This window comes from Zootoca vivipara, chromosome 6 (assembly GCF_965207765.1).
Source record: "Zootoca vivipara chromosome 6, rZooViv2.hap1.1, whole genome shotgun sequence".
NCBI lineage: Eukaryota > Metazoa > Chordata > Lepidosauria > Squamata > Lacertidae > Zootoca > Zootoca vivipara.
Genome location: NC_142589.1, coordinates 61,866,097 through 61,893,959, shown reverse-complemented (window position 1 = coordinate 61,893,959; position 27,863 = coordinate 61,866,097). Strand labels below are relative to the sequence as shown.

The window sequence follows — 27,863 nt, the reverse complement described above, 5'->3', positions numbered from 1 at the left end:
CATTCCACAGGGTGGGCGCCACTACCGAGAAGGCCCTTCTGCCTGGTTCCCTGTAACTTGGCTTCTCGTAGCGAGGGAACCGCCAGAAGGGCCTCGGCGCTGGATCTCAGTGTCCGGGCAGAACGATGGGGGAGGAGACGCTCCTTCAGGTATACTGGACCGAGGCCGTTTAGGGCTTTAAAGGTCAGCATCAACACTTTGAATTGTGCTCGGAAACGTACTGGGAGCCAATGTAGGTCTTTCAGGACCGGTGTTATGTGGTCTTTGACAACCGAGGTACCACTGTATTTGTTTTGGTGTAGCAGTTGAAGGTCTATTTAAACATTATCAGGGATGGGGCAGGAAATTAGAAGCAAAGAAACTATATTAGGAATAAAAGTCGGGGAAAGGGTATATAAGTTAAAAGCATTTGCCGACGACCTGATCGTAACAACTCAGGACCCCCAACAGAGTATACCAGTGGTGATGGAAACAGTTGTAAATTTTGGGAAACTAATGGGAATAAAAATAAATCTTCAAAAAACAAAAATGATAACCAAAAACTTAAGACAGGAAGAGAAAAAGAAACTACAGGAAAAAACAGGACTAGAAATAACAAATAAAGGAAAATATCTAGGAATTTGGATATCAAATAATAACTTAAATCTATATGAAGACAACTATAACCGAACATGGAAGGATATAAAAAGAAATATGGAAATGTGGAACAAACTGCACCTATCACTATGGGGGAGAATATCGGCAGTTAAGATGAACATCTTGCCAAAGATGATGTTCTTATTTCAAGCCATCCCAATATTAGGAGGATCTAAATGCTTTAAAGAGTGGAAAAGGGAGATAGCAAGATTTGTGTGGAATGGCAAGAAGCCTAGAATAAAGCACCAACTTCTGATTGATAAGAAAACAAGAGGAGGATTTGCCTTGCCTGATCTAGAACTCTATCACGCAGCAGCAGGATTAATCTGGTTGGGAGAATGGATTAAATTAGAAAGAACGGATATTTTAGATCTTGAAGGCCACGACACGAGGTTCGGATGGCACTCCTATTTAATATATGGGAAAATCAAAGCACACAGGGGTTTTTTAAATCATATAGTAAGGAAATCTTTGTTTAATATTTGGACCAAATACAAAGGAATATTAGAACCAAAAATTCCACTCTGGACATCACCGCTAGAAGCAGTAGCGGTGAAAAGAAGAAATATGAGAAATGATTGGCTAACATATAGAGATGTATTAGAAATCAAAGAAGGAAAATTAGTGTTGAAAGAACATGAGGAAATCAAAAAACATCTAACGGATTGGTTTCAATACTTTCAATTAAATCAAAAATTTAAAACAGATATAAAGGAAGGATTGGCAACTGAAACGTCAAAATTTGAAACAAATTTAATCAGGATTAAAAAGAAGAATATTTCCTTGGTATATGATTACCTCCTGGAGTGGGAAACAAAGGAGGAGCAGACTAAAGCTGTGATGATTAAGTGGGCCCAGGACATCGGCCACAACATACAAATGGATCAATGGGAGAAAATGTGGGCTGATAATATGAAATTCACAGCATGCTATAGTCTGCAGGAGAATAATATGAAAGTATTCTATAGGTGGCACTATACCCCAAAAAAACTTGCAAAAATGTATGGAGGACCAAGTCCCCAATGCTGGCGTTGTAAAAAAGAAATTGGAACATATTACCACATGTGGTGGACCTGCCAGGAAATTAAAAGATATTGGAATAATATATACGAAGAAATAAAAAAACTATTTAAACAGTCAATAAAAAAAAGGCCGGAACTATTCTTATTAAACATACTACCACCAGAAACTCCAAAAGAAACAAAATCCTTACTGCTGTATGCAATGACCGCGGCCAGGGTATTAGTGGCAAGAAAGTGGAAGAGTGAGACCTTACCCACTATATTGGAGTGGCAAACACTTATGCTAGAATATGTACAACTGGCTAAACTCACTGACTCAGTAAGAGAATCATCAACACAAAAAGTATCCAAAGAGTGGAAGGTCTACAAAAAATACTTAAAAATGTATTATCCTAATAATTCCATATTGGCAGATATAGATTAACGTTTGTAATATAAAAATGAGATTAAGGGAAAATAGAGAAGAAAGGAAGAAAGTTATAACGAAGACCCGTAGAAAACAAAGAATTTGGAAGTGTAATATTGGAAGGACGGGAAGTTTCTAAGAAGGAAGAAATAGGATTTAACATAAAGATAATATACGGTTCACATTGCGAAGAAGAATTTATTTTGTATTTTGAATTATGTATTTAGTTCTTCTGTATTTATTTATTTTTCTTTTGTATGAGATACGACGAGGAGGAAAGTACCGTTGTATTCATATCATACGGTACATATGTTCTACTCTGTATTATTTTAAACAATAAAGTCTTTTTCAGAAAAAAAAAAAGGATGGGGGTGCTAGAGGGAAGAGGATATTACATTTCAGGAGCGTAGGTAGCCATGTCGAATGCATTGTTTCTAAAGCAACAAAGACTCTGAGTCTTTATCACATGTATAAAGTGATTGTCTAACTTAGCTGGTATATTGGGGGGCGGCAACATGGGCATAGCCAGGATTTTAGGGGGGCAGGTTTTACATGCAGATAACACAACTGAGTTATCTGCAACACAATTGGTCAGTTAGTTAAATATTTTTATTTATTTACTTGATTTGTGGGGGCAGCCCCCCCCCCGGCAATCTCCTGGCTATGTCTATGGCGATGATCAGAGGGAAATGAAACACAAACAATACAGGCCAGGGTGGTTGCATTCATGGAATCACAGAATTATAAAGTTGGACGGACCTTTTTTTCAGCCGGAACTTGGCAGAACTCAGTTCCAGCACCTTTTAGGTGGATGCCATTGCCATTCTAAGAGAACAAGGCAGGCGTCTATGGTGAGTTCTGGCACTTCTTTTTCTAGAAAAATAGCACTGCCCCTAAGGATCATCTAGACCAACCCCCTGCAATGCCGGAATCTCAGCTAAAGCATCCCTGACAGATGGTGATCCATCCTCTGCTTAAGAACTCTTTAAAAAGACTGCCTACCCCCATGCAAACCTGCCAGATATTTAAGCTTCTTGACAGAGGCTCTACTCATATACCTGTCGGGAAGAGAGGGCAGGCTAGCAGACAGGAAGAATTAGGGCTTTTTCTATCGTGGTTCCATAATTGTGGAGCTCCCTAACCCAGGATACACAATCAGACCCCTTCTTGATATCACTTAAGAGGGACCTAAATGCATTTTTATATTAGTATTTGTGAGTGCTTTTATTGGGGATATGTAAGAGGTAAGGAGCTTCTTAACTTTTTTCAGATGGGTGGCTAATGGAACTGGATTGGAAGAAGGGAGAGTGATTTACTGCTGCTATTGACGTTAGCGAAGTGTTTGACATCTGTATGTCATTTTGAAATTGTTTTAACATCTTAGTCGGCTGCCATGGGGAAGCCGTGTCTCTTTTGTACAGTTACAAACTAAAAGAAACGAATCCTCTGAATCTACTTAACAAAAACAAAACTTTCCCTTTTTGTCTTTGTGAGCACAGGATATTCTGAAATGGATGAAGCAGCTGCTTAGGGTCTAGATTAACCCCAAAGAAGGCAAAGCAAAAGGTAAATAACAAAAAGGTGGGTTTTTTGCAGGGGAGGGAGAAGAGAAGGGAGATGAGAAAGGTTGGCACAAAAACTATGACATGCTCTGCGCTGAGTGGGGGAGAATCCTGCCTTTCTTCCCTCAGGCCATTCTATTTCTGTCTTCAAGGAAAGCTGAATTTTTGTTAGACCTGTACAAATAAGGCAAAATGAGTTCATTTGCACGATTCCTTAATTTGCATAATCCTGCAATATTTACGGTGTGCCATAACTTGATTCTGGCTTTGTCATTACAAGGAGCTCTGTATGATGCCAAAGCTCAGACTCTCCCCTTCACCCCTGGAGGTTTTCTTCAGCCACTCTTCCACCTCCTGAAGCTTCAGCACCCAGCGCCCACATAGGACAGGTGTGTTGTGTGTGCACAGAGCTCCCACCACCAGCCCCAACCACCTCAGGCACATTGCACATGTCTTTTCCTAACTCATCCTCACTTCAGCTTCCTGCAAGCGTATCTACCCTTCTAAAAGCTATGTTTGAAAGCCCTGGGCAGAAATTCCGTATGACACAAAGGGTTGCACTTGGAAAGCAAAATTGGCAGGCCTTGTCTTCAACACCAACAACAGAAGTGCTTTCTCTTTAAATGTAGGGTCATCTGCAATTCGATTGTATCTTCAATGAGCTAGAAACTTGATTTATTTTTATTTCAAAGGGAAAGTTGATCTTCTCAGGAAACTGCATTCTGCATCCAGTGTTGCCACATGTGTTTCCATAGAATTGCAGCACATAATGCAAAGGGGGTGGTGGTGGTGAGAATCTGAAGTGGACACTAGTACAGAAAATCTTTGTTCCATAGCTTGTTGGCTTCTTAAGGGAGCCTCATGGGAGGCTTCTATCATTTGACACCTATATGCAATGCTGGAGGAGTGTCTTTGGTGCCCAAAAGAGTTTTCCAATAGAAAACGGGCAGCATTGTGGCCATGCTCCCATATAAACAGATAGAGGGGACATGTGAGGCAAAGAGGTGCTGGGATTCAGAATATGGCACTCAGCCCTGCCAGCCTTTCATCGTTCCTTCTCTGAGCCACTTGCAGTCTCTGCTTTGTGGGATTTTTGTGCAGATACAGATCCCACACTGCAGCAGCAGTAACATGGAACTTAATGCAAAGTGAATCTTGACCGGGGCAGAGTCTTGCTGTCCCGGTGGAGGCAGGACTTAAGAATCTTAACCTCTTTCTCTTCTGGCACTTCTGCTCAGGTCATCTGGATTTGATGGGGAGCATGTGTGTTTGAGCTTGAGCTTAAGGAGCGTGCACCACCTTCCAAGGGAGTCTGTTCCCCTGTTGAACAGTGAACATCAGAAAGTAAAGGCATGTAAAACAATTACAGTGACTATTCACAAAACACTGATGAAACCTCACAGTAACACAAACATCTGGGTACTGGTTAGCTAATTAGCACGTGCATTAAACCACATACATAGGGTTGGATCCAGATTTTAAGTTGGCCACGCCTAACTTGCCGACTGATTTCAGTGTGACTATAAACCAGGGGTCCCCAAACTAAGGCCAGGGGGCCGGATGCGGCCCAATCGCCTTATACATCCGGCCTGTAGACGGTCCAGGAATCAGCGTTTTTTTTACATGAGTAGAATGTGTCCTTTTATTTAAAATGCATTTCTGGGTTATTTGTGGGGCATAGGAATTCATTCATCCCCCCCCAATATAGTCCGGCCCCCCACAAGGTCTGAGGGACAGAGGACTGGCCCCCTGCTGAAAAGGTTTGCTGACCCCTGCTATAAACTAAAGTGTGACTTGGTCTGGATCCAGCCCATAGTTCTAGCCTGCCACCTAGTGGACACAGTCATTCAACTCTCTTCTTCATTTAGATTGCTTTTCTGAAGCTTCTTTCATCTCAAAAGATCTGAAAGCTCTTTTTCTGGCTTGGTTAATTAAGCAGGCCCAGCCATGAGAAAGATCAGTATCACCTAACCTAAGACAAATGAAGAAGCAGTTTCACCTCAGGGTCACATGGAAGTCAACAGCAAAGACCAGCCTCAGTGACTCCTACTACTTTCTTTTAACAATGAGGAAGAAACCTGCCACACACACCACACAGCTCTCCCAGTGTTGTGGTGTATCCATGTGCATTGTACAGTTACAGAGCAAAGACAGGCACACGGGCACAATCTCTGATTGCTTCGGGAAAGCCCTGGGGAGAAGGGGACATAGACAGCTGGAGGGAGGCAGGGACCTCTAGTCTTGGCAACTGCTTCATAGAGGCAAGACCTACTGGGAAGGAGTTGCTGTGCTCATTTAAGCCTGATAGGGTCCAGGCAGATTGTGTTCTTGGTAATAAAGAGTTAACTTCAACTTGCATGACGTGAGCCCACTTGGGCATCCTCAATGATGCCCAACACTTCAGTTTGCTTTACAGCAGGGCAGCCATAGCTGGTGCTCCTTGGTACTGGTAGGGTGGAAGGGAGGGAGGCTAACAGTAGGGGGAGCCAGAGCCATTAACAGGCAGAGCCACCCTCTGACTTTTAGGTCAGAAAGCAGGAAGGTGGGGGCAGGCTGAGGCTGGTGCAGCAGTGTCCTATTAGCCCATGTGTTTTGGACAACTACGGTAGTCCCTTCCAACGCTTTGATTCAATGAGTAAAGCGTGCTTATCAACAAAAAAAGCTACTCCAACAGGGCTAGTATCTGTTCTGGATTGATGAATACAGAATATAAGAGTAGGGTCTTATAATACAATTTATTAATTTAAATAGTTGTTGAAACATAATAGCATAAGATCGCAGATTAACACTGCATCAATCCTATGCATATTGGCTTTCAAAAGTAATTCCCATTGAATCCAATGGAGCTTACTTGCTAGTAATTGTTTTTTGGAATGCAGCCTTAACGAACAATACTGAACCATAGGTCAACATCACAGTTTAAAATACAGAACTGAAAAGACCACACAGAATTTTTTACAATATCAGAAAGTCTCCTTAAGAATGAACAACATCCAGCTTCAAAAATCCTAATTGTCCTAGCTGCCGCTGTGGAGATAACCACCTGGTATGTGACATTTGCCTTGGATTTCAATACAAAGTGTATTTTAACTGCGTCATCCTGAAATCTTGTTCCAGCCAGCAGCAGGTCAGATTTAAAAAAAAAAACAACAAAAAATATCCCTAGGAGAGGAATAGAATACAATAGACAAATAGAATCTGCAACAAAGCGTTGCAGTGTGAAATGCTGCTGTTCAGCAACCCAAAAGACAGCAGCACCCTCTGCTCTACCAGAATAGTCCACCCCCTCCCTCATATTTTACACCCCCTACCCGCAAAACCAGTTTCTCAGCATCTGTGGTGGCCACCAAGCAGCTCCGTTCTCACTGGGCTATTTTAGTACACCCCCCAGCCCCATTTGGCTTTTGTGTGTGTGTGGCAGTTCTGCAAATCTTGGGGTTTCTCCAAGTCAGCTTACACATCGATGATTCCGTTTTGGCTACATAAAGATCTACGCTCACCTCTGAACTTTGAAAACAGAGGGAATTACGATATTGGACTATTCCCTGGCTACCGTATATGCATGCAGGGGAGATAAAAGCAATGATTAAATAACGCTTTTGAGCACCTACAGAGTGCCTTTCCCTAACCGCTAAGTAAATGCAATAAAAACTCCTCGAATCTGAGGTTAATTAAAAAACAAAATACGTTGCTGTTGCCTATCCACTATCTTAACTTGTTTCTTGGAAGTGTTATTAACTGAGTGGGAGGGGTCAGGGGTCGCGTGAGAGTTAATTGCTGGGGGGCGGAGACCATTCCCGCGAGTGGGGAGGAGGGACGTGGTGGCCTCCCAGGGAGTGATTTATTTATTTTATGTGGTTTTTTTTGCCTTCCTTAAAAGCGTGTCCCACGAGGCAACCCGTAGACACGTGACCTCACCTGGGCTCAGGTGAAGGAGGGGCCCTGGACGCCGTTCACCTGGCTCGGCAGGTAATGCCAAGGCGGGGCTGGCGGGGCGGAAACCATTCCCGGGGGGAAGGGGCACGCTGGGATCCAACAGGGATCTTGGAGAGAAGCGGGCGCGGGCCCCGGGGTACCCCAGCGGCCTCGGCTAGGCTAGGCTCAGACCTACCTGTAGAAGGACGAGGCCCTGCCCAGGTGTTAATGGTGACACCACTCCCCTCGGCGCCTCGCTCGTCGCCCCCTTCCTTCCGCCTCTCCGCCTCCTAGTCTTCGAGTGGTTCCCCCCCCCCGTCTCCCTCTCCCCTACCCAGGCATCTTCCTCGATTTGGGGAGGAAGGGCTTTGACCCAGAAGATCTGAGGCCAGACCAACTTTGAGGGGACAGGCGGGTGCAGGTCTGACACTTGCTTACGTGGAGAGACCACCCCACCGCATTACAGGTAATCTGCAGTAGGCTTTTCACCTCCAATCCTGCATATGAATCCTAGGGGGCCCTATCGATTTCAGGGCGGGAGTGCTGCTCCTGCTGTTTATGCTCAAGTGAGTATGTTTGAGATTATAGCCTCAGATGGACGGGATTGATGATTTTTAGCCTAGAGGTTTACCAGTACTTTAAATTTGGAACTTCCTCTTGTCTGACTTAACAGGACTGTCTGTGCACAAACGAACTGTATTTATTTAGTTAGCATGTAAAATGTATGCACCATTTGAAAGAAACCTCAAAGTGGCTTACAACACACGCGCACACACACACACACACACCACTCACTAAACTGCCCAGTCCAGAGACTCTGCACCCCTTAACACTTGCATGCACTCTCTTTTCTTTGGAGCAAACATGTCACACTCCCTGAACTGAAAGAGTAGCCCTTAAAATGTCTGCCCCGTTCTTCCTGGAATGCAGGATAACTACTTTATTTTGCCCTTGTGGTCAGTTTAGATATACTTATTGATAGACTGTACTGGTGAGAGCAAATATTCCACTATTCAAGACCACCCTTTACTTTGTCAGAAATTTAAGGGTAGCATGGAGATTCAGAATATGTTAAGGAGTAAGTCATATGCAGTAGCCTGTTGCTAGGTTTATGTCTGTGGTCCTACCATCCATTGCTAGAACAGTCATCTACATATTGTACACCACCTCAGCAGTAGTTACTCTGTTTACAAATACAGTGTGGCCAAAATAAACTGGTGGTGTCCTTACTAAATGAATTGATCTGCTTGGTTACTGGCTTTGGCTGTTAAACTGGGGAAGCGGAGGTTACATATAACGTTAGTTGAAACCAAAGCAATAACGGGAATGATGCAGGGGTGGTGGTGGGTGGCAATTCTCTTTTTAAAACAAAAAAAACTACAATAGCTGGCATAGCTTGATCTGATGATTCTGGGATTATTTAGCAAGGGAATCCAACAGAGAGATGTTGTGTTTGTTCAACATGTACTTGTCTGTCTCCTTCCTTCATTTCAAAGTCACCCTGCTGAATGCTGGTCATATACCTTAGCTGCTCCTGTCTACCAAGGGCACCCTGGCTTGAGCCTAACTGCTTAAGCTGCCTCTTGTTACTCTCACAAAGCCTTTTCATTCTCGCCATGCATTTATGTTCTGGATTTTCTTGCATCTGTATCAGATAGGTCCTAGAAATGTTCGTGATGAAGCCATTCTCCACACACAGGGTTATATCCAATTAAGTTCTACTCAAAGTATACCCATTGAAATTAGTGGACCTAAGTTGCCTAAGAACAATACTGTATAAGAAGAGCCTCCTGGCTCAGGTCAAAGGCCCATCTCACCCAACATCCTTTTCTCACTGAAGCCAACCAGTTGCTTAAGGGAAGCTCGCAAGGAGGACCTGAGTACAACAGCACTTTCACCACCTGTGATCCCCACCAGAGGCATACTGCCGCCAGCAGTGGTGATAGTATATAGACATCATGATTAGCGGCCACTGATTAGTCAGAAAGTTAGCCATGTCCATTCATTTCAGTGAGTCTACTCTGTGTCCCAGCTTCTGCCAACCTAGCAGTTCGAAAGCACACCATTGCAAGTAGATAAATAGGTACCGCAGTGGTGGGAAGGTAAACGGTGTTTCTGTGCACTCTGGCTTCCATCACGGTGTTCCGTTGTGAAGCAGTTTAGTCATGCTGGCCACATGACCCAGAAAGCTGTCTGCAGACAAACACTGGCTCCTTCGGCCCGAAGTGAGATGAGCACCTCACCTCTTAGTCTGGACTTAACCGTCCAGGGATCATTTACCTTTTACCTTTTTCCTCTGAGTATGACTAATTTTGGATACAGCTCACAGTTCCTGGAAAAGTTCTACAGTACTTCCTCTGGAGGATTCCCATTGCACAAGCATTGATTTGTATTTACTTAAAATATTTCTTAACTACAAGTCTTTGTACAATGGGGTGGATAAAGCCACTTACAAAAGAGAAGTACAATGTCAAACCCTATAAATAAGCATAACAATATGCAGTAAAATAGAGGCAGACATACAACTGAAGAGATGAATAAGGCAAAATCCCAACTAAAATGCCATCTAAGACATACAGAAAGGTCTTAACACGAGGCCAAAAAGATTGTAATGCCGGCACCAGACGTGCTCCTTTAGGGAGGGGATTCCGGAGTTGGGGCACCACTATAGAAAACGCCTCTCCTTTGTAAATTCATAATGTACCCCAATTAAAGAAGTTACTTGTAGCTGGGCATCTGCAGAGGATCTTAAAACACATGAAGGCTTTTATATTGTTGTTGTTTGTTTGTTTGGACTTATTACCTAAGAGCAGGCACGTCCAACAGGTAGATCATGATCTACCGGTAGATCACTGGATGGCTCTGGTAGATCACTGTTAGATGACTGACTCCCCGCAAAGAAGCTCAACAAGTTTGGCTCCCCTAAAAAAAAAAGCTCAACATTTTTGCCCTGCCCTCCCCAGAAAATGTGGCTTTCCCCCTTCCTAAAAAACTTTGACCTGAACCCCCCAAAACAGGGGGTAGATCACTGCCAGTTTTTAACTCTGTGAGTAGATTGCAGTCTCTTGGGAGTTGGCCACCCCTGCCTAAGAGCATCTGGGTCCCACCAAAGTGCTAACTATGACCTTTAAAGCCCTTAATCAGGCTTGCCAGTGTGGCATCTCATAGATGAGAACAATGGTGCCATTGAGTCCATTCCCTGGTGCTGACAACACCTCTGAGCCCCCCCCCCCACTGCCCCTTGGTCATGAGATGGTGGAGGTGATTACCTTGTTCTCCCTTGAAAAGTGCATATCGCTGAAGGATGAACTTGGAAGTGTGGTGCTTCCCCCCCCACACACACACACACTTCCTCTTTCAGTTTGGTGTGTTTTTTTCCAGGCACATTCTACTGGATCTGACTTCTAGAAAGATCCCTTGTAAAAGTGAAGGGGGTGTGCACACTTTCTTTTTTTTTTCCTCTAGGCAGGTGGGGGGTGGTTTGGGAGAGGGGAAAGAGAAGTGACCAGAGGGGACAGTACCAGGGATGGATTAAGACCTTTAGAGGCCCTAAGCACTTAAAAGATTTTGGCCGGCCAGCCCCTCCCCCCCCACAATAATAAACTGTAAAATAATGAAACAAAACAAATAATGAAACAAAATCTACAATAAGATGGAAAACAATGTTGATTTTTGTATATTTGTAGAAATAATGTTGATTTTTGTTCAGCTGTGCCAGATGGTAAATCTGGCAATGGAAAATTTCAGTGGTGCCCCCCCCTCCCTTGATGCTCTAAGCACATGCTTATTTTTCTTAATTGTTAATCCAGCCCTGGATGGTACTCATACTGAGACCCTACCTGCCCACGGACTGTCTCGCCAGAGTGGTGCATGCTCTAGTTATCTCTCGCTTGGACTGCTGCAATGTGCTCTATGTGGGGCTACCTTTGAAGGTGACCCGGAAACTACAGTTAATACAGAATGCGGCAGCTAGACTGGTGACTGGGAGCAGTCGCCGAGACCACATAACACCGGTCTTGAAAGACCTACATTGGCTCCCAGTATGTTTCCAAGCACAATTCAAAGTGTTGGTGCTGACCTTTAAAGCCCTAAACAGCTTCGGTCCAATATACCTGAAGGAGCATCTCCACCTCCATCATTCTGCCCGGACACTGAGGTCCAGTGCCGAGGGCCTTCTGCCGGTTCTCTCGCTGCGAGAAGCCAAGTTACAGGGAACCAGGCAGAGGGAGTTCTCGGTAGTGGCACCCGTCCTGTGGAACGCCCTCCCATCAGATGTCAAAGAGAAAAACAACTACCAGACTTTTAGAGGACATCTGAAGGCAGCCCTGTTTAGGGAAGCTTTTAATGTTGAATAAATTTTTGTATTTTAGTATTTCCATTGGAAGCCGTCCAGAGTGGCTGGATAATATATTATTATTATTACTAGTGGTTTTCAGCCCGTTCAATAACGGGCGCTAGAATCCTGGGGTTCAGAGAAGCGCTTGCGCAGCGCTTCTCCAAACCCTGGGACCTGTCCTTGCTGTCGGCGGCAGGGGGACAGGAACGGAGGAGGAGAAAGCGCTGCTTTCTCCTCCTCCGTTCCTCTCCCGCAGCCGCCGACAGGAATCAGACATCCCAGGGTTCGGAGAAGCGCTTGCACAGCGCTTCTCCGAACCCTGGGACCTGTCCTTGCTGCCGGCGGCAGGGGGATAGGAACAGAGGAGGAGAAAGCGCTGCTTTCTCCTCCTCCGTTCCTCTCCCGCAGCCGCCGACAGGAATCAGACATCCCAGGGTTAGGAGAAGCGCTTGCGCAGCGCTTCTCCGAACCCTGGGACCCGTCCTTGCTGTCGGCGGCAGGGGGACTCCTCTCCCCCAGCCGCCGACAGGAAGGACGCGCGCACTCTCCCCCCCCTGCCTCCTCCAACCGCCGCTCCTCACAGCCAGGGAGGGTTGTGAGGAGGCCTTCACCGGCCTCCACCCTCACTTCCCTGACGTGCCCTGCAGTGAGGCGGTGTCCGGCGGGAGCGGCGGTTGGAGGAGGCAGAGGGGGGGGGGAGAGTGCGCGCGTGCAGTCTCTGCTGTCCAATCCCTGTATCCCTAGCGCACATGCGCAGTGACCCAGGGACACACGGGACAGCTTGGACGCAGGGACAACTTGGACATTATTATATAGGATTATTATTATTATTACTGCACTTGCTCAAAAATCCAAAGACATTAAACAGTTGGCAACCCCTGCGTTAATGGTTTAAAGGTAAAGGTACCCCTGACCGTTAGGTCCAGTTGTGACCGACTCTGGGGTTGTGGCGCTCAACTCGTGTTATTGGCCGAGGGAGCCGGCGTACAGCTTCCAGGTCATGTGGCCAGCATGACAAAGCTGCTTCTGGCAAACCAAAGCAGCACATGGAAACGCTGTTTACCTTCCCGCCGGAGCGGTACCTATTTATCTACTTGCACTGCGAGGTGCTTTTGAACTGCTAAGGTTGGCAGGAGCTAGGACCGAGCAACGGGAGCTCACCCCGTCGCAGGGATTCGAACCGCCGACCTTCTGATCGGCAAGCCCTAGGCTCTGTGGTTTAACCCATAGCGCCACCTGCGTCCCCGTGCCTTAATGGTTTAGGGCCCAGTTATTTTAAAAAGACTGCCTACCCCCATGCAAACCTGCCAGATATTTAAGCTTCTTGACAGAGGCTCTACTCATATACCTGTCGGGAAGAGAGGGCAGGCTAGCAGACAGGAAGGATTAGGGCTTTTTCTATCGTGGTTCCACAATTGTGGAGCTCCCTAACCCAGGATACACAATCAGACCCCTTCTTGATATCACTTAAGAGGGACCTAAATGCATTTTTATATTAGTATTTGTGAGTGCTTTTATTGGGGATATGTAAGAGGTAAGGAGCTTCTTAACTTTGTTCAGATGGGTGGCTAATGGAACTGGATTGGAAGAAGGGAGAGTGATTTACTGCTGCTATTGACGTTAGCGAAGTGTTTGACATCTGTATGTCATTTTGAAATTGTTTTAACATCTTAGTCGGCTGCCATGGGGAAGCCGTGTCTCTTTTGTACAGTTACAAACTAAAAGAAACGAATCCTCTGAATCTACTTAACAAAAACAAAACTTTTCCTTTTTGTCTTTGTGAGCACAGGATATTCTGAAATGGATGAAGCAGCTGCTTAGGGTCTAGATTAACCCCATAGAAGGCAAAGCAAAAGGTAAATAACAAAAAGGTGGGTTTTTTGCAGGGGAGGGAAAAGAGAAGGGAGATGGAAAAGGTTGGCACAAAAACTATGACATGCTCTGCGCTGAGTGGGGGAGAATCCTGCCTTTCTTCCCTCAGGCCATTCTATTTCTGTCTTCAAGGAAAGCTGAATTTTTTTTGTTGTTGTTGTTGTTGTTTAGTCGTTTAGTCGTGTCCGACTCTTCGTGACCCCATGGACCATAGCACGCCAGGCACTCCTGTCTTGCACTGCCTCCCGCAGTTTGGTCAAACTCATGTTGGTAGCTTCGAGAACACTGTCCAACCATCTTGTCCTCTGACGTCCCCTTCTCCTAGTGCCCTCAATCTTTCCCAACATCAGGGTCTTTTCCAGGGAGTCTTCTCTTCTCATGAGGTGGCCAAAGTATTGGAGCCTCAGCTTCAGGATCTGTCCTTCCAGGGAGCACTCAGGGCTGATTTCCTTAAGAATGGATAGGTTTGATCTTCTTGCAGTCCATGGGACTCTCAAGAGTCTCCTCCAGCACCATAATTCAAAAGCATCAATTCTTCGGCGATCAGCCTTCTTTATGGTCCAGCTCTCACTTCCATACATCACTACTGGGAAAACCATAGCTTTAACTATACGGACCTTTGTCGGCAAGGTGATGTCTCTGCTTTTTAAGATGCTGTCTAGGTTTGTCATTGCTTTTCTCCCAAGAAGCAGGCGTCTTTTAATATCGTGACTGCTGTCACCATCTGCTGTGATCAAGGAGCCCAAGAAAGTAAAATCTCTCACTGCCTCCATTTCTTCCCCTTCTATTTGCCAGGAGGTGATGGGACCAGTGGCCATGATCTTGGTTTTTTTGATGTTGAGCTTCAGACCATAATTTGCGCTCTCCTCTTTCACCCTCATTAAAAGGTTCTTTAATTCCTCCTCGCTTTCTGCCATCAAGGTTGTGTCATCTGCATATCTGAGGTTGTTGATATTTCTTCCGGCAATCTTAATTCCGGCTTGGGATTCATCTAGTCCAGCCTTTCGCATGATGAATTCTGCATATAAGTTAAATAAGCAGGGAGACAATATACAACCTTGTCGTACTCCTTTCCCAATTTTGAACCAATCAGTTGTTCCATATCCAGCTCTAACTGTAGCTTCTTGTCCCACATAGAGATTTCTCAGGAGACAGATGAGGTGATCAGGCACTCCCATTTCTTTAAGAACTTGCCATAGTTTGCTGTGGTCGACACAGTCAAAGGCTTTTGCATAGTCAATGAAGCAGAAGTAGACGTTTTTCTGGAACTCTCTAGCTTTCTCCATAATCCAGCGCATGTTTGCTATTTGGTCTCTGGTTCCTCTGCCCCTTCGAAATCCAGCTTGCACTTCTGGGAGTTCTCGATCCACATACTGTCTAAGCCTGCCTTGTAGAATTTTAAGCATAACCTTGCTAGCGTGTGAAATGAGCGCAATTGTGCGGTAGTTGGAGCATTCTTTGGCACTGCCCTTCTTTGGAATTGGGATGTAGACTGATCTTCTCCAATCCTCTGGCCATTGCTGAGTTTTCCAAACTTGCTGGCATATTGGGTGTAGCACAATTTTTGTTAGACCTGTACAAATAAGGCAAAATGAGTTCATTTGCACGATTCCTTAATTTGCGTAATCCTGCAATATTTACGGTGTGCCATAACTTGATTCTGGCTTTGCCATTACAAGGAGCTCTGTATGATGCCAAAGCTCAGACTCTCCCCTTCACCCCTGGAGGTTTTCTTCAGCCACTCTTCCACCTCCTGAAGCTTCAGCGCCCAGCGCCCACATAGGACAGGTGTGTTGTGTGTGCACAGAGCTCCCACCCCCAGCCCCAACCACCTCAGGCACATTGCACATGTCTTTTCCTAACTCATCCTCACTTCAGCTTCCTGCAAGCGTATCTACCCTTCCAAAAGCTATGTTTGAAAGCCCTGGGCAGAAATTCCGTATGACACAAAGGGTTGCACTTGGAAAGCAAAATTGGCAGGCCTTGCCTTCAACACCAACAACAGAAGTGCTTTCTCTTTAAACGTAGGGTCATCTGGAACTCGATTGTATCTTCAACGAGCTAGAAACTTGATTTATTTTTATTTCAAAGGGAAAGTTGCTCTTCTCAGGAAACTGCATTCTGCATCCAGTGTTGCCAGATGTGTTTCCATAGAATTGCAGCACATAATGCAAAGGGGGGGGGGGAATCTGAAGTGGACACTAGTACATAAAATCTTTGTTCCATAGCTTGTTGGCTTCTTAAGGGAGCCTCATGGGAGGCTTGTATCATCTGACACCTATATTCAATGCTGGAGGAGTGTCTTTGGTGCCCAAAAGAGTTTTCCAATAGAAAACGGGCAGCATTGTGGCCATGCTCCCATATAAACAGATAGAGGGGACATGTGAGGCAAAGAGGTGCTGGATTTCAGAATATGGCACTCAGCCCTGCCAGCCTTTCATCGTTCCTTCTCTGAGCCACTTGCAGTCTCTGCTTTGTGGGATTTTTGTGCAGATACAGATCCCACACTGCAGCAGCAGTAACATGGAACCTAATACCAAGTGAATCTTGACCGGGGCAGAGTCTTGCTGTCCCGGTGGAGGCAGGACTTAAGAATCTTAACCTCTTTCTCTTCTGGCACTTCTGCTCAGGTCATCTGGATTTGATGGGGAGCATGTGTGTTTGAGCTTGTGTGGTTTTTGTTTTCTTTTCTTTTTTTCTTTCTCTCCCTGTCAGGAGTCGAAAGGGTGGCAAGTCATGCTTGGAAAGACACGAGGACACCGCCAAAACATAAGCAGCTACCACCAGCCCCCTAAAGATGTTGCGGTGCCCCAGCAGATCAACTCTCCCAGAGCGACTGACATTAGCCTGGAGGTGTTCAGTGGCTCTACCCCTGAGCTCAAGCAAACCCGCAAGCCAACACGAGCTGCGAGAAGCCGCAAAGCCGACCCCAAAGATGCCAGTGGGAGGGAGGGCGAAACGAGTACCTTTATCCCTGGCGCTGTGGAGGCCCCCCGGCCCCCATGCTGCCCCACTCTGTCCCAGGCCTGGAGTGTTTACAAAACGATCTTCTGCTGCATTGTGACATGCGGGGACTGCTTCAGGGACTGCCCTTCTAGGAGCCTCTACAATGAGGCACTGACAGATGAGAGCCGAGAGTGCAATGGGCGTTCGCCAAACAGTCCTGCCAATAGCTCCCCTGCTGAAAAAAACGGGAGCCAAACCGAAAAGAGCACGATCAAGAGCAGTTTCAGCTACCCAGATGTGAAACTGAAAGGGATCCCAGTGGGGATTTATACCCCTAGCCCCCACACAGATACTGATTCATGCTACAAAGAGCCTCTTCCGGAGAAGATAGCCAGGAACAGCATAGAGAAGCAACCTCTCCCCAGCAGCCATCGAAGCTCTGAGGATTACTCCCCCGACGATTTGGATACCGACAGTGACAGTGACCCAAAGAATAGCTCTATATCCAGTGGTCGGATTGATTACCTGATCCACAGGAAACTGACCGAGCTCTTCAGCATTCACCAAATTGACGAGCTGGCCAAGTGTACGTCGGACACCGTCTTCCTGGAGAAGACCAACAAGATCTCGGACCTCATCAACAGCATCACTCAGGACTATCACTTAGATGAGCAGGATGCCGAATGCAGGCTGGTCCGGGGGATCATACGCATCAGCACGCGCAAGAGCCGGGTCCGACCCCGCGTTTCTGTCCCGACCCGCCTGAGTCCGGAGGAGAGCATGAGCAGAGGCAATCTGCCAGACAGTGGCAACGAGACCATGTTGGCATCTGTGCTCCCTAGTGAAGGAGGTACGTATGAAGCTCTGTGCTGTTTGTAGAGCAAAGGAGAGCCATAATAATCAAGGGTGCCTACCACAGATAAATTTAAAAGCCTAGAAAATATGGGGCTTTTTAATACATATTAGAGAGAGAGAGAGAAGAAGAAGAAATAAGCAAATATGCATGAATAGTTAAGCACCAGTTTTAACACCAGATCTGGTTTCTCTCGGTCGTAGTTTTTCCAATTCACTTGTACCATATTCAAAGAAATATCCTGCATTTTAGCCCAATTTGCTTAACAGAGTAAGACAACAGTAATCTACCCTTGGAGTCAGCATTCATAGAATCCTTAACAAGGGTAAAGATAACAACCAGTTGAAAACCTTTACTACTCTATGTTCCCAAATTGCGAAAGGATGCCACTGTGGGTCCCAGCTCTGCATTACAATATGGCGGTGGGCAACTTTAAAGCTTTGGAAGCTGGAGTAGTGTGGGAGACCCTGGCCAAATCTCTGTTTGGTCAGAAAGTTCAGTGGGTAATTTTGGATCAGTTGTCCATTTGTACATTTGTCCCTCTGCTGGGAAAGCCTGTTGTAAAGATGAAACTGGATGGAGCATGGAGACAATAGAGGCAGCAGGGAACAAAGTATGCTACCCTGAGCTTCTTGCAGGAGTGATAGAATAAGAATGCAATAAAATCCTTTGGTGGGCATGTTTGTATGTATACTCCTCTCCCACATGCATGTACTTCCTAAGTAGGTTCAAACAGCCATCTTTTCCCAAAGTGTCACAGTTGCCACACTGGCATGTTTTAAGATGTGGAGAGGCCTAGGGGCTGAATGTGCATTTGAGTGCCCCCTTCCTTCACACACAAACCTGCATCAATGTCATTTATACCCCTCAACTGGAGCGCACAATTTTGTCAGTATGGATGTTGCCCCTGCTTGTGTGAGGCCTCGGGCCATTACCTCCTCTAAAAAGGGGGGGGCATTGTGTTGCCACCTAGTAGGAGCCTTCTGCTAGGGTCAAATGCATGGTGGTGTTTACAGCCAACACTCCCTGATAAGCTATGAAAATCCAGCTTGTCCAGCTTGCTCTGGACCCCTTTCCAGGAACCACTTGATTCTAAGCACTCTGGTCAAATGTCGGCATGTATTGGAGAATAGATGGCTACCTGAATTCATGCTTTTTTCTTTGCTGTAGGCCAGAAATGCCTGAGAGGCAAGCAAAGGAGAAGGCTTTTGTGTCTCTCACATGCACCCCAAATGCCAGGGATGGAGAGCCCTGTCCTTCCACATGTTGTCAGACTCCTAACAGACCCAGCCAAGATAGTTATGAGGGATGGTGGAAGCTGTAGTCCAGCAATAACTTGAGATTCACATGTTTCCTGCTATAGGTTATCAGTAGTTTCTTATTTTGAATGACCTGAAGGAAAACAATTCGCTCAAGGCAGCATATGGTGGGCTCTCCTTTAGCAACTGGATCTAGCCACTAGAAGACTCAGCAAAGACTTGAACCAAAATCCCAATTCAGCAGCTGTGTCATTCTCCAAGTAACTACCTCTAAGCCTCAACTTCGTATTTGCAAAAAGGGGTATAACGGCAACACAATTTGGAGGGTGATGATGAGAAGGAATGAAAGAATGAGGGTGGACTACAAACTGAAACAAGCTCAAGTTTTCTTACATAAGACCCTGGGTACATTTGGGGGTTGTAACATTTTGTGCACTCGCTAGCATACTGGTTATACCCTTGTCTGTTTCATAGAGGCAGACCTGGCTGTGTTGCCAAGTGTGTGCTCATCAGCTCCCCATTCAGTGTGTACCTGTATGAGATGCTTGTGCAAGCAGGCATTTCCCCACATTCACACACTTAGCTGTTTGGGTATATCCCTAAAATATGTAGATGCCAAATGATGTGTGTTTCCTTTCAAATTTCTTCTTCTTCTTTTGGTTATCTGTCTTCTAGATTTCCCTGTTCAGATATCTGTAGAAACCACAGCAGATATGAAAGCCAGGAACATGCGGCATGGAGCATACAGCACTGCTGGTAAGCCTTCTTCACAGAATGAATTGTGTTACCTCATTTTTCAGTTTGCGACCTTCGAGCCATCACCGCCTTCCCAAAGTGAGCCTGAAGTCACTTATAATTAGGCTCATTATAAACGTTGTTTGTGGACAGTACTATTGTTTGTTACTAAGCAAGGTATTGGCTTGGGTTTTATATTGAAGTAATAGCGTGAGCCTTATTCAGGAGTTCAACTTGCAAAATGAATAATCATATAGAGCTCTGGCAGCGCCCACTGTACCAGCCCCCCACCACTGCACCAGCCACCCCTAACCCACCTATGCTTTTGGGGGAACCTGCAGAACTCTGCATGGTCAAGATTCCCCATGTGGTTCCCAAGATTCCCCCACGTGATTCCCAAACTTTTTGCCCCCTGGACCAGTTGAAAATTGCTGAAGGTCTTGGCAAACCACTTAATGGTTTTTCTGCCTGCTTAGCAATGTTAATTTGCTGCAGCGTTAATCCTTTAAGGAAGACAGAGCCTTCTTCTAACCGCTCCATTCTGCAAACCACCTGGTTTCGAAGAACAATGGAGTGGCTGCTGTACTTGCCTTTTTTTCTCAGAGAGAGACAGCCTCTGTATCTTCTGCTCTTCACACACATACATTGTTCTTCATTGTCCTATGGAAGCAGTAAGGGTATACTTAGTTTTTCACAAATCATTTCTCCATCTTGGCTTTATTTCTCTTAAATAAATCATGACACAGTGTAATATGCCATGTGTTGTTGTTCATCTGAGGTTGTATTTACCTAATTTTAAGACCTGCTAATGAACAAGTGATTGCTATTATGTCTCCATATGTAAAACCACAGAATTCAAAGAGGGTGCATTTTCTTTTCCCCGTGACTGTACATGTAACTCCACAACTCCATAGAGCCAGTGCCACACACACACACAAATGAAGCTCAGTCACAAACTGTTGGTGGTCCATGGATCACTCTTTGGGAACTCCTGGCTTAGAGCACAGCTCTGCTCCATGCAGTTTAATCATCATGAAATTTGAATATTCAAATATAGAAATGGGTAACACCAACTGTGGTATTACAGTTCTGGGGATCCAACTGCAGATTAATCCAACGATTTCCTTGGAACAAGTGTGCGGAACCTATGACCATGCTTGTTTATGCATGAAGGGTTCTAGCCATGTTATTGGGAATCCTGGAAAATCAGGTGTTCAACTGAATGTGCATGGAGTAGGGTATGTTGTCTGAACAGCGCTTCTGAACTCCAGGGCTAGGAAACTTGTGACGCAGCCCTGAATTATCAACCTGTTTATAGAGATTATAAGAAGGAGTGAGACCCTGTCAGCATAATGCACATCTGCTCAAAGATTTTCTCTGGTTGCCAATAAATTCAAGGTATTACTGTTAATATATAAAACATGCAACAGCTTCAGACCCATGTACTTGAAGGATCTCCTTTCCCTATATGTTCCCACTTTGATCTGTGGAACTGGTGCTTTTAAGCAATCCACTCTGCACTTGCAAGAAATCAGTCTTTTACCGTGGCAGCACCTATTTTTTGAAATCCCCTGCCTGTTTGACAGCTGCCCAAAAATGTTTTATTTAGGCTAATCTACCCAACACATGTAATGAATATTTTATACCATTTTATGTAAACTGTTTAGAGATATATTTTTGATCAAGTGATATATAAAGGTAAAATAAATAGACCCAATTGGCTTGGGTGCAAAGTAAACCTGTTCCTACCTTCTGCCTAATGAGCACAAAGGCACTGGTAGGATTCACAAGCCCTTTGCTTTGGCAGCAGGGTGGGTGGAATGTTCTCCTAGGCGACTTTGGGGTTGGTTTTATTTATTGGCTTAATTATTTCAGTGATAGTGATAAATGAGGAAAATTGGAGACATAACTTGAGAAGAGAGCGTAGCAACTAATTCCACTAACTACTTCTTTCCCCATGATAGTCCTGTTTTAAAATTCTTGGATGATCCTAGCTTTTTAGCCTACACCCTCTCCCACACACATTTCTGGCTATGGTCTTGATGACCTGTTTTAATATATGCAACAACCTTTGGTAACATTATTCTTTTTCTGCTAGCCGTGGAGAGAGGCAAAGTACTATACAAGGTACGGAAGCCCTACTGTCTGGCAGCTGGAAATGGTTCTCTCTCTGCTGGCTTCTTCCTGAGGTTTCCCAAGGCCATTGCCTGTGTTTTTCCAACCCTACTTTGCACAGCCTTGAAGGCTAAGAACTTGCTCTTGGTTTTTACAGGCTCGCCGAGATTCTTAGGAGCTTTGACTTCTCTTCCGCAATACCTGTTTACACACAAGTGATTGGTGGGAGTGGAGGGTGGAGGCTGCATAAATCTGAGTCACAGAGTCACAGAGACAGGGGAGACCTTATAGTCCAGCTGCCTTCTTAATGCAGGACACAACTATGGCTATCCCTAACAGCTGTCATTCAGCCTCTGCTTAAATTATTCCAGTGAAAGAGAGCCTACTGTCTCCCATGACAGTCTTTCCCATTGCCAGACAGCTTTTGCCATGATTGTATTATGGAATGCAGGCTGTAATGTCTGATGTGGAATCTACCAGGTTAAGTAGGGTACAAAGAATCTCAGGTTCTGTTCTTACCAAAAGTCAGGTTCTAGTCCTCATGGCTGTGGACTTTTTGAGGATTCCACTGCTTGTGTTGGATTTTAGGGGTTGCAGCGTACCATTTTTGCAGATATTTTCTTCTTACTCCCCTTTCCTAGGTATGTCATAGTCCTGTATGGCTCTCCTCTCCCTCTTCTTGTTCCTTCTGCCTCCTGTTCTTAGGGTTAAAATGGCTGCCAAGAGCAGCATCGCCGGTGTGCCTTAGCTGTGCTTTAGCAGACACTGACTATGACAGAGTTTGAGAGCACCTTGCACACAGCTTGTGGTCAAGCTACATTCCCTGGGCTTGATGCAAGAATGGCTGGGTGCAGTTCTTGGGTCTTACGCGGGATCTTGGGTTAGTTATAAACAGGGCTGTGAGTCTTCTGCACATCCATGATGCAGGATTTGGCTAAGAATGCTGGCTTTCTTTCCCCGCCTACCTTTCAAGAAGAATACTTAACTGCATGTCTTGAAGTGTCTCTTTGTAGCTACAAAAACTTGAAGCTCTTTTGTAGCTACAAAGAGACACTTCAAGACATGCAGTTAAGTCTTCTTCAGCTGAACATGAAACAGCACTTCTGTAGCCTACTGGGCTTTAATGCTGTTTCTTTATGGCAAACAGAAACAGGGTCCACATTTGCATTATATATTTAAAGCAGTATCATAGGATCCTAGACTTGTAGAATTGGAAGGGACCCCAATGTTATGTAGTCCTGCAATGCAGGAATCATAGCTAAAGAATTCCTAACAGATGGCCATCCAGCCTCTGTTTAAGAAGCTTCATTGATGGAGAATCCACCTCTTTCTGAGGTAGTCCGTTCCACTGTCGATAGCTCTTACCATCAGGAAGTTTCTCCAAATGTTTAGTCAGAATCTTCTTTTGTGTAATTTGAATTCATTGGTATCATACCACTTTAAACAGTTACGTCCAAAGAGTCCTGGGAACTGTACTTCATTAAGGGTGCTGAAAGTGGTTAGGAGACCCCAATTTCTCTAATAGAGCTGTGATTCCCAGAGTTCTGTGGGAAGAGGGGTTGGCTGTTGAACCACTGTGGAATTGTAGCTCTGTGAGGGGAATATGGGTCTCCTTGCAACTCCCAGCACCCTTAACAAACTAGAGTCCCCAAGATTCTTTGTGGGGGATCCAAGACTATTTAAAGCAGTATGATACTGCTTTAAATGTATGGTTGGCTGTTGAACCACTGTGGAATTGTAGCTCTGTGAGGGGAATATGGGTCTCCTTGCAACTCCCAGCACCCTTAACAAACCAGAGTCCCCAAGATTCTTTGTGGGGAATCCAAGACTATTTAAAGCAGTATGATACTGCTTTAAATGTATGGTGCAGGTGGGTCCAGTTTTTTTATTAAAAAAATTACTAAAAAAAGTTTACGTAAATATGAGAAGATGCTGTTTTCCTGCATCGTGATTTTCAGTCCAATAAATGATGAATTGGTTCCATTTTTTGTGAGGAGGTCTGTTTATTTTTCTCTACTTCTTTGACAGATGTGGTCTATCAGTTTACCCATTTGTGCAATTTCATATCTTCCACTGCGGGTGGAAAATGGGATTTCCAACAGCTGACCAATACCTTTTAAACAGCTAACAAATAATACAAGAGGGGTGGACAGATTTCAGGCTTGTTGGATCTACTTTTATCTCCTTTTTTACTAGAACCTAAAGAAAGATGTACAAACCAGAGCCAGGTACAAAAGTCAAGCAGAATGAAAGAGCATCGGAATTCTGAGCATCAGAATTTGGTTCGAGTACCAGAACTGACCTGAGCTCACAATTCTTTCTTTTTTTTAAAGTCCACTCCCAGTTACCAAATCTTCATCTCAGCAACATAATTGGGGTGCGGAGAGCTGTTTTGTTGTTGCATTTGTTAATCAGTTGTGGGTTGGAAATCCTTGCTAATCCATTGCACATCACCCAGTAGATCCTGAACTACCTCTTGCCCTATAACTATTATATGTACCAGGGATGGGGAACCTCTGGACCGCAGGCCTAACTAGGACCACAGCACCACTTGGACCTCAGGACCATTTTGCCCAAGCCACTCATACCTGGGGCAGGTTAAGGTGTAGCTGGGTCAGAGGGGGCTTACAATAGGTGCTGCCACCATCATGATATCAGTTGATTGAGAGGGGAGTTGTCCTAGCCATATGTCAAACTTCACCCCCAGGGACTGGGGAAAATAAGGAACCCTAAGGTTGGCAGAAGTCCGTAACAGCCAAAAGTGGACCAAGTATGTTCCATGGGCATGGAATGCTGAATGACTGCCAGCTGGTGGAATGGACTGTCTTGAACAGGAGCACTTCACACAAAACTCTGTTGCAGATGCAACTTGTAGTCTCCAAAATGTCAAATTGCAGCCTCTTGGGAACTTAAAGCAAAACAAATTTGACCAATTCAAATTTCCAGAATTATTCGTTCATTCTCTCTCTCTCTTCCCTTCTCCCCTCTCTCTCTGCACTGAATTTGGGGTGGGTGGGTGTGCTGATGATATACAGCCCTGGTTATAGTACAGTGTTCCAGCTTATCCTTTGGGTATGTACTTTCCAGGCTTTTGTATATTGTGTATAAAACTTAGTGTGATGTGTTATTTACAACAACAACAAAAACAACAATGCCCTCTTCTTTGTTTCCCCTCTCAAGGATCTCCCCTGAGCAGAGGCTCTTCTTTCCAGGATACAGAGACAGATTCCTCTGGAGCCCCTCTGCTGAAAGTATATTGCTGAGAAAATGGACCTTGGGAACGAACGTGCTAGGCAACGAGGCCACGGGGCAAGCTCCCGTTTTCTAAATGACAAATACCATGCCACTTTATTTTGTTTGTCAATTTTTAAAAAATGAACTTGACTCCCTTAACTTGCATTTTAAGGGAGCCTCATAAGCACATTGTTGTCTAGCAGCAAAGTGACAGGAAAAGGATATTGGCACCAGCCATAAGTTGGGCTTTCCCAGAATGCTTGGTTTTGTTGCCATTTTCCAAGATAGATTCTGCTGTAAACTTGCCTTCAGATGACCAAGCTAGTGCCTTTTTCACTACATCCATAAGCAACTTTTTGCTGAGGGACGTTAAGTAGCAATGATGGGGTTTTTTGCACACATCTTTCTAAGTGTGATTGTTCCACTAGTGTAAGGGCTCCTGTTATGCAATATCCCACATTATGTTGGTTTGATGGTGCTTGGAGACCTTGAAGACATCTTTCTACATCTGTCATTACTTAGTACAGTATGCTTGGCTCAAGAGTACCACATCTGTGCCTTGGATGGACTGTGTTGAGCGAGTGATGATGAAACCGCCTGCAGTGATGGCAAATTGACATGAATGATGGCAAATCAACTTTCAAGTAGTGTGTAATCCGTGGCCATCCTACAGACTTTCCAACTAAGTTAACGCAAGCTGCTTGGAAAACCAGCCAAGACATGACTTCATATGGATTGCCAACCATTTGTTGCAGAGCGTTGTTTCAATCAACTGACAACCATCATCCATGGTTGGAAATGATAGCTGGGGTCCTCAAGCAGATTGGGGCTTGCTACGGAAAACCATAGGACTCAGCATCACATGTCATTTTCAGTTATTCTTTTTTTCTAAGCCCATCCCACTCTACATCAAAGTTAAGCCTTGGAGGGTAAAAGAAGAAACCAGTTTATAAACAAGCCAGCTTATACTAAGCAAATCATAGCTTTCATAGTAATTGTCAAGCCTCAGAATGGCATTTAGAAACTTGATACATTTTTTCTCTTATGGGACGTCAATGAGTTTGCAATGGATGGGGTCCACAGTGTATCTGGGACATTTAACTTGAAATTCAAACTGGTTTGAAAACCATTTAAGCTGTTTTGCTTCCCTCAGATAGCAATGTGAATTGTTACTAGCAATCCTTTTAGCAATCCTATAGTCTGTTGACAGAATAAAGGTACCCAGGGCTCCTATGTTCAGAGCCCTTTTCACCTTTGTGCCTCAAATTCAGGCTGCTTTGATTTCAGTGGCAGAAAAGCTGAGATGTTGATGAAATGTTCTGCAACTGCGGATGGGTAGTTTCCAGCAACGGTTGTGCAAAAGGACTATCGTCCCTGGAGCTGTTGCCATAGAGGATGGCAGCATCACGCACTGGCCCATTGGCCGCACTTGAGCTGATGAGTGTGATGTAACATTGGCCTTAGCTGGGTAAGGCAAGCATGTTTGTGTAATGTTATTAAACAGCGGCCACAGTCCAGAGCCCCACAACTCTACATACTGTTTTTGGAGCTCTTGGGAGGATGTGTATGTTGGGGGGGGGGGTGAAAACACATAACTCTCCCTTTTCCTCACCCCCACTTGCATCTCATGCGTGAATTCCTTCTCCTTTCTGTTTCCCCAACCCCAGTACTCTCACCTGGAGTCTTCCCAGATTGCACCAATGTGTGTGTTTTGTTCTGTGCAGAAGACCGCAAGGAAAACCTCAGCCAGGTTAATTCATGCAGCTGGTGGCATTTTGGTGATTTGCTGTATATTTATCTTCATTTTTAACTTAGGCTTGATCAGAACTGTTAGCAGTGTATAATTTCCCCTCTTTTAAATGTGCACACTTAGTTGTCGATAACACACTGGATGCACAATACTGTGCTGATTTTTTTTAAATGTGCCAGTCACTCCCCATTGTTGCCTCTCTCTTTCTCTCTTGCACCTTTCTGTCTCATTTGTACCTTAACTTGCCTGGAGGGGACATTTCCAAATAGTAGTGTGTTTTCTTTGGGAAATGAGCTAATATGGAAAATCCATGTCCTTTTGCTATTTTTAAAAAGCCAGTGAACTTTTAAAAAATGATGATGATGATTTAAATAAATCTACCCCTCTTCCACTCATACCAAGGGACTGGTTTAATCTCAAGGATGACTGCAGCATTTAGGAATGGGTTCCAATGTTGCCTTTTGGAAATATCATGAACTTTGCATAATGTTCTAATGGTTTGTTTGTTCCACTTGCAAATATGTATATATTTTTATTGATTCAGTTCACAAAACATACCCACAAATTGAGTACAGAACTTGACAGCTGTTCAGGAAAGAAAGAAAAAATCAGCTGATGGGTGTGGTCTTAAAACGTTCCAAAGTAGGCAGTCAAATGAAGGTGCTTCTTCACAAGGTTCCGTGTGTCAATGGAGGGTGAAAATCATGTTCAATTTTCTTAACAAAGTCAATAAAAGGATACCATGTTGTACAGAAGAAGATGCAAGTCCTTTTTTTCCAGATCAATGTTCCTTTTGTGAGGTGGTTTGTCCATAAGCACAATGTCCCATACTTGCAAAATTCAAGCTTCAAAAAGTTTTGCAGTTAAAGGCTTTCCAGTTCTTTGCTTATCACTAATCAATTTGCAATGAAGGATGAGATATTTATTCATTGTATTCTTAATCTGATGAGTAAAATAAAAGGGCTAGTTTTGGGTCTTGTCGTAGTGACTGTCCTGTCATCTGATTATTTGAAAGAATAATTTCCCCCAAAAGGGAATAAATGGGGCAAAATGATTATTTGGGAACTAAGCCAATTGCATTCCTGCCAGCAGAGTTTGGATGTATTGTTAATTTTATTCAATCTGACTGGGCACACGTACTGGTGATGTGCTATTTTTAGAGCATTTTCTCAAGCAGGCACGTAGCAAGGGAGGGGCGGGGGCGGGGCGCCCCTGGCTCCAG

General features: G+C 44.7%; 1 protein-coding gene across 3 annotated transcripts; it reads left to right on the top strand.

Annotated features, from left to right (window-relative positions):
* Nucleotides 1-3,524: 3,524 nt before the first annotated feature.
* Nucleotides 3,525-27,399, top strand: KDF1 (keratinocyte differentiation factor 1). Of its 3 annotated transcripts, none has more exons than XM_060275779.2 (5): nucleotides 7,504-7,595; nucleotides 13,667-13,733; nucleotides 16,465-17,545; nucleotides 19,483-19,563; nucleotides 24,838-27,399. In XM_060275779.2, exons 3-5 carry the CDS (start codon nucleotides 16,486-16,488, stop codon nucleotides 24,918-24,920), a joined length of 1,224 nt encoding a protein of 407 aa, XP_060131762.1. In that variant the 5' UTR covers nucleotides 7,504-7,595; nucleotides 13,667-13,733; nucleotides 16,465-16,485; the 3' UTR covers nucleotides 24,921-27,399. The 3 variants fall into 3 exon arrangements, with proteins under 3 accessions (XP_060131763.1, XP_060131762.1, XP_060131761.1); XM_060275778.2 differs by having other exon boundaries at nucleotides 7,563-8,007; XM_060275780.2 differs by lacking the exons at nucleotides 7,504-7,595; nucleotides 13,667-13,733 and adding an exon at nucleotides 3,525-3,630.
* The last annotated feature ends 464 nt before the right edge of the window (nucleotides 27,400-27,863 follow it).

Coding starts and splice junctions, on each gene's coding strand:
- KDF1 (XM_060275780.2), top strand. CDS start 16,486: ATGCTTGGAAAGACACGAGGACACCGCCAAAACATAAGCAGCTACCAC. Junction 17,546..19,482: donor TGTGCTCCCTAGTGAAGGAG/GTACGTATGAAG, acceptor TCTGTCTTCTAG/ATTTCCCTGTTCAGATATCT. Junction 19,564..24,837: donor TGGAGCATACAGCACTGCTG/GTAAGCCTTCTT, acceptor TCCCCTCTCAAG/GATCTCCCCTGAGCAGAGGC.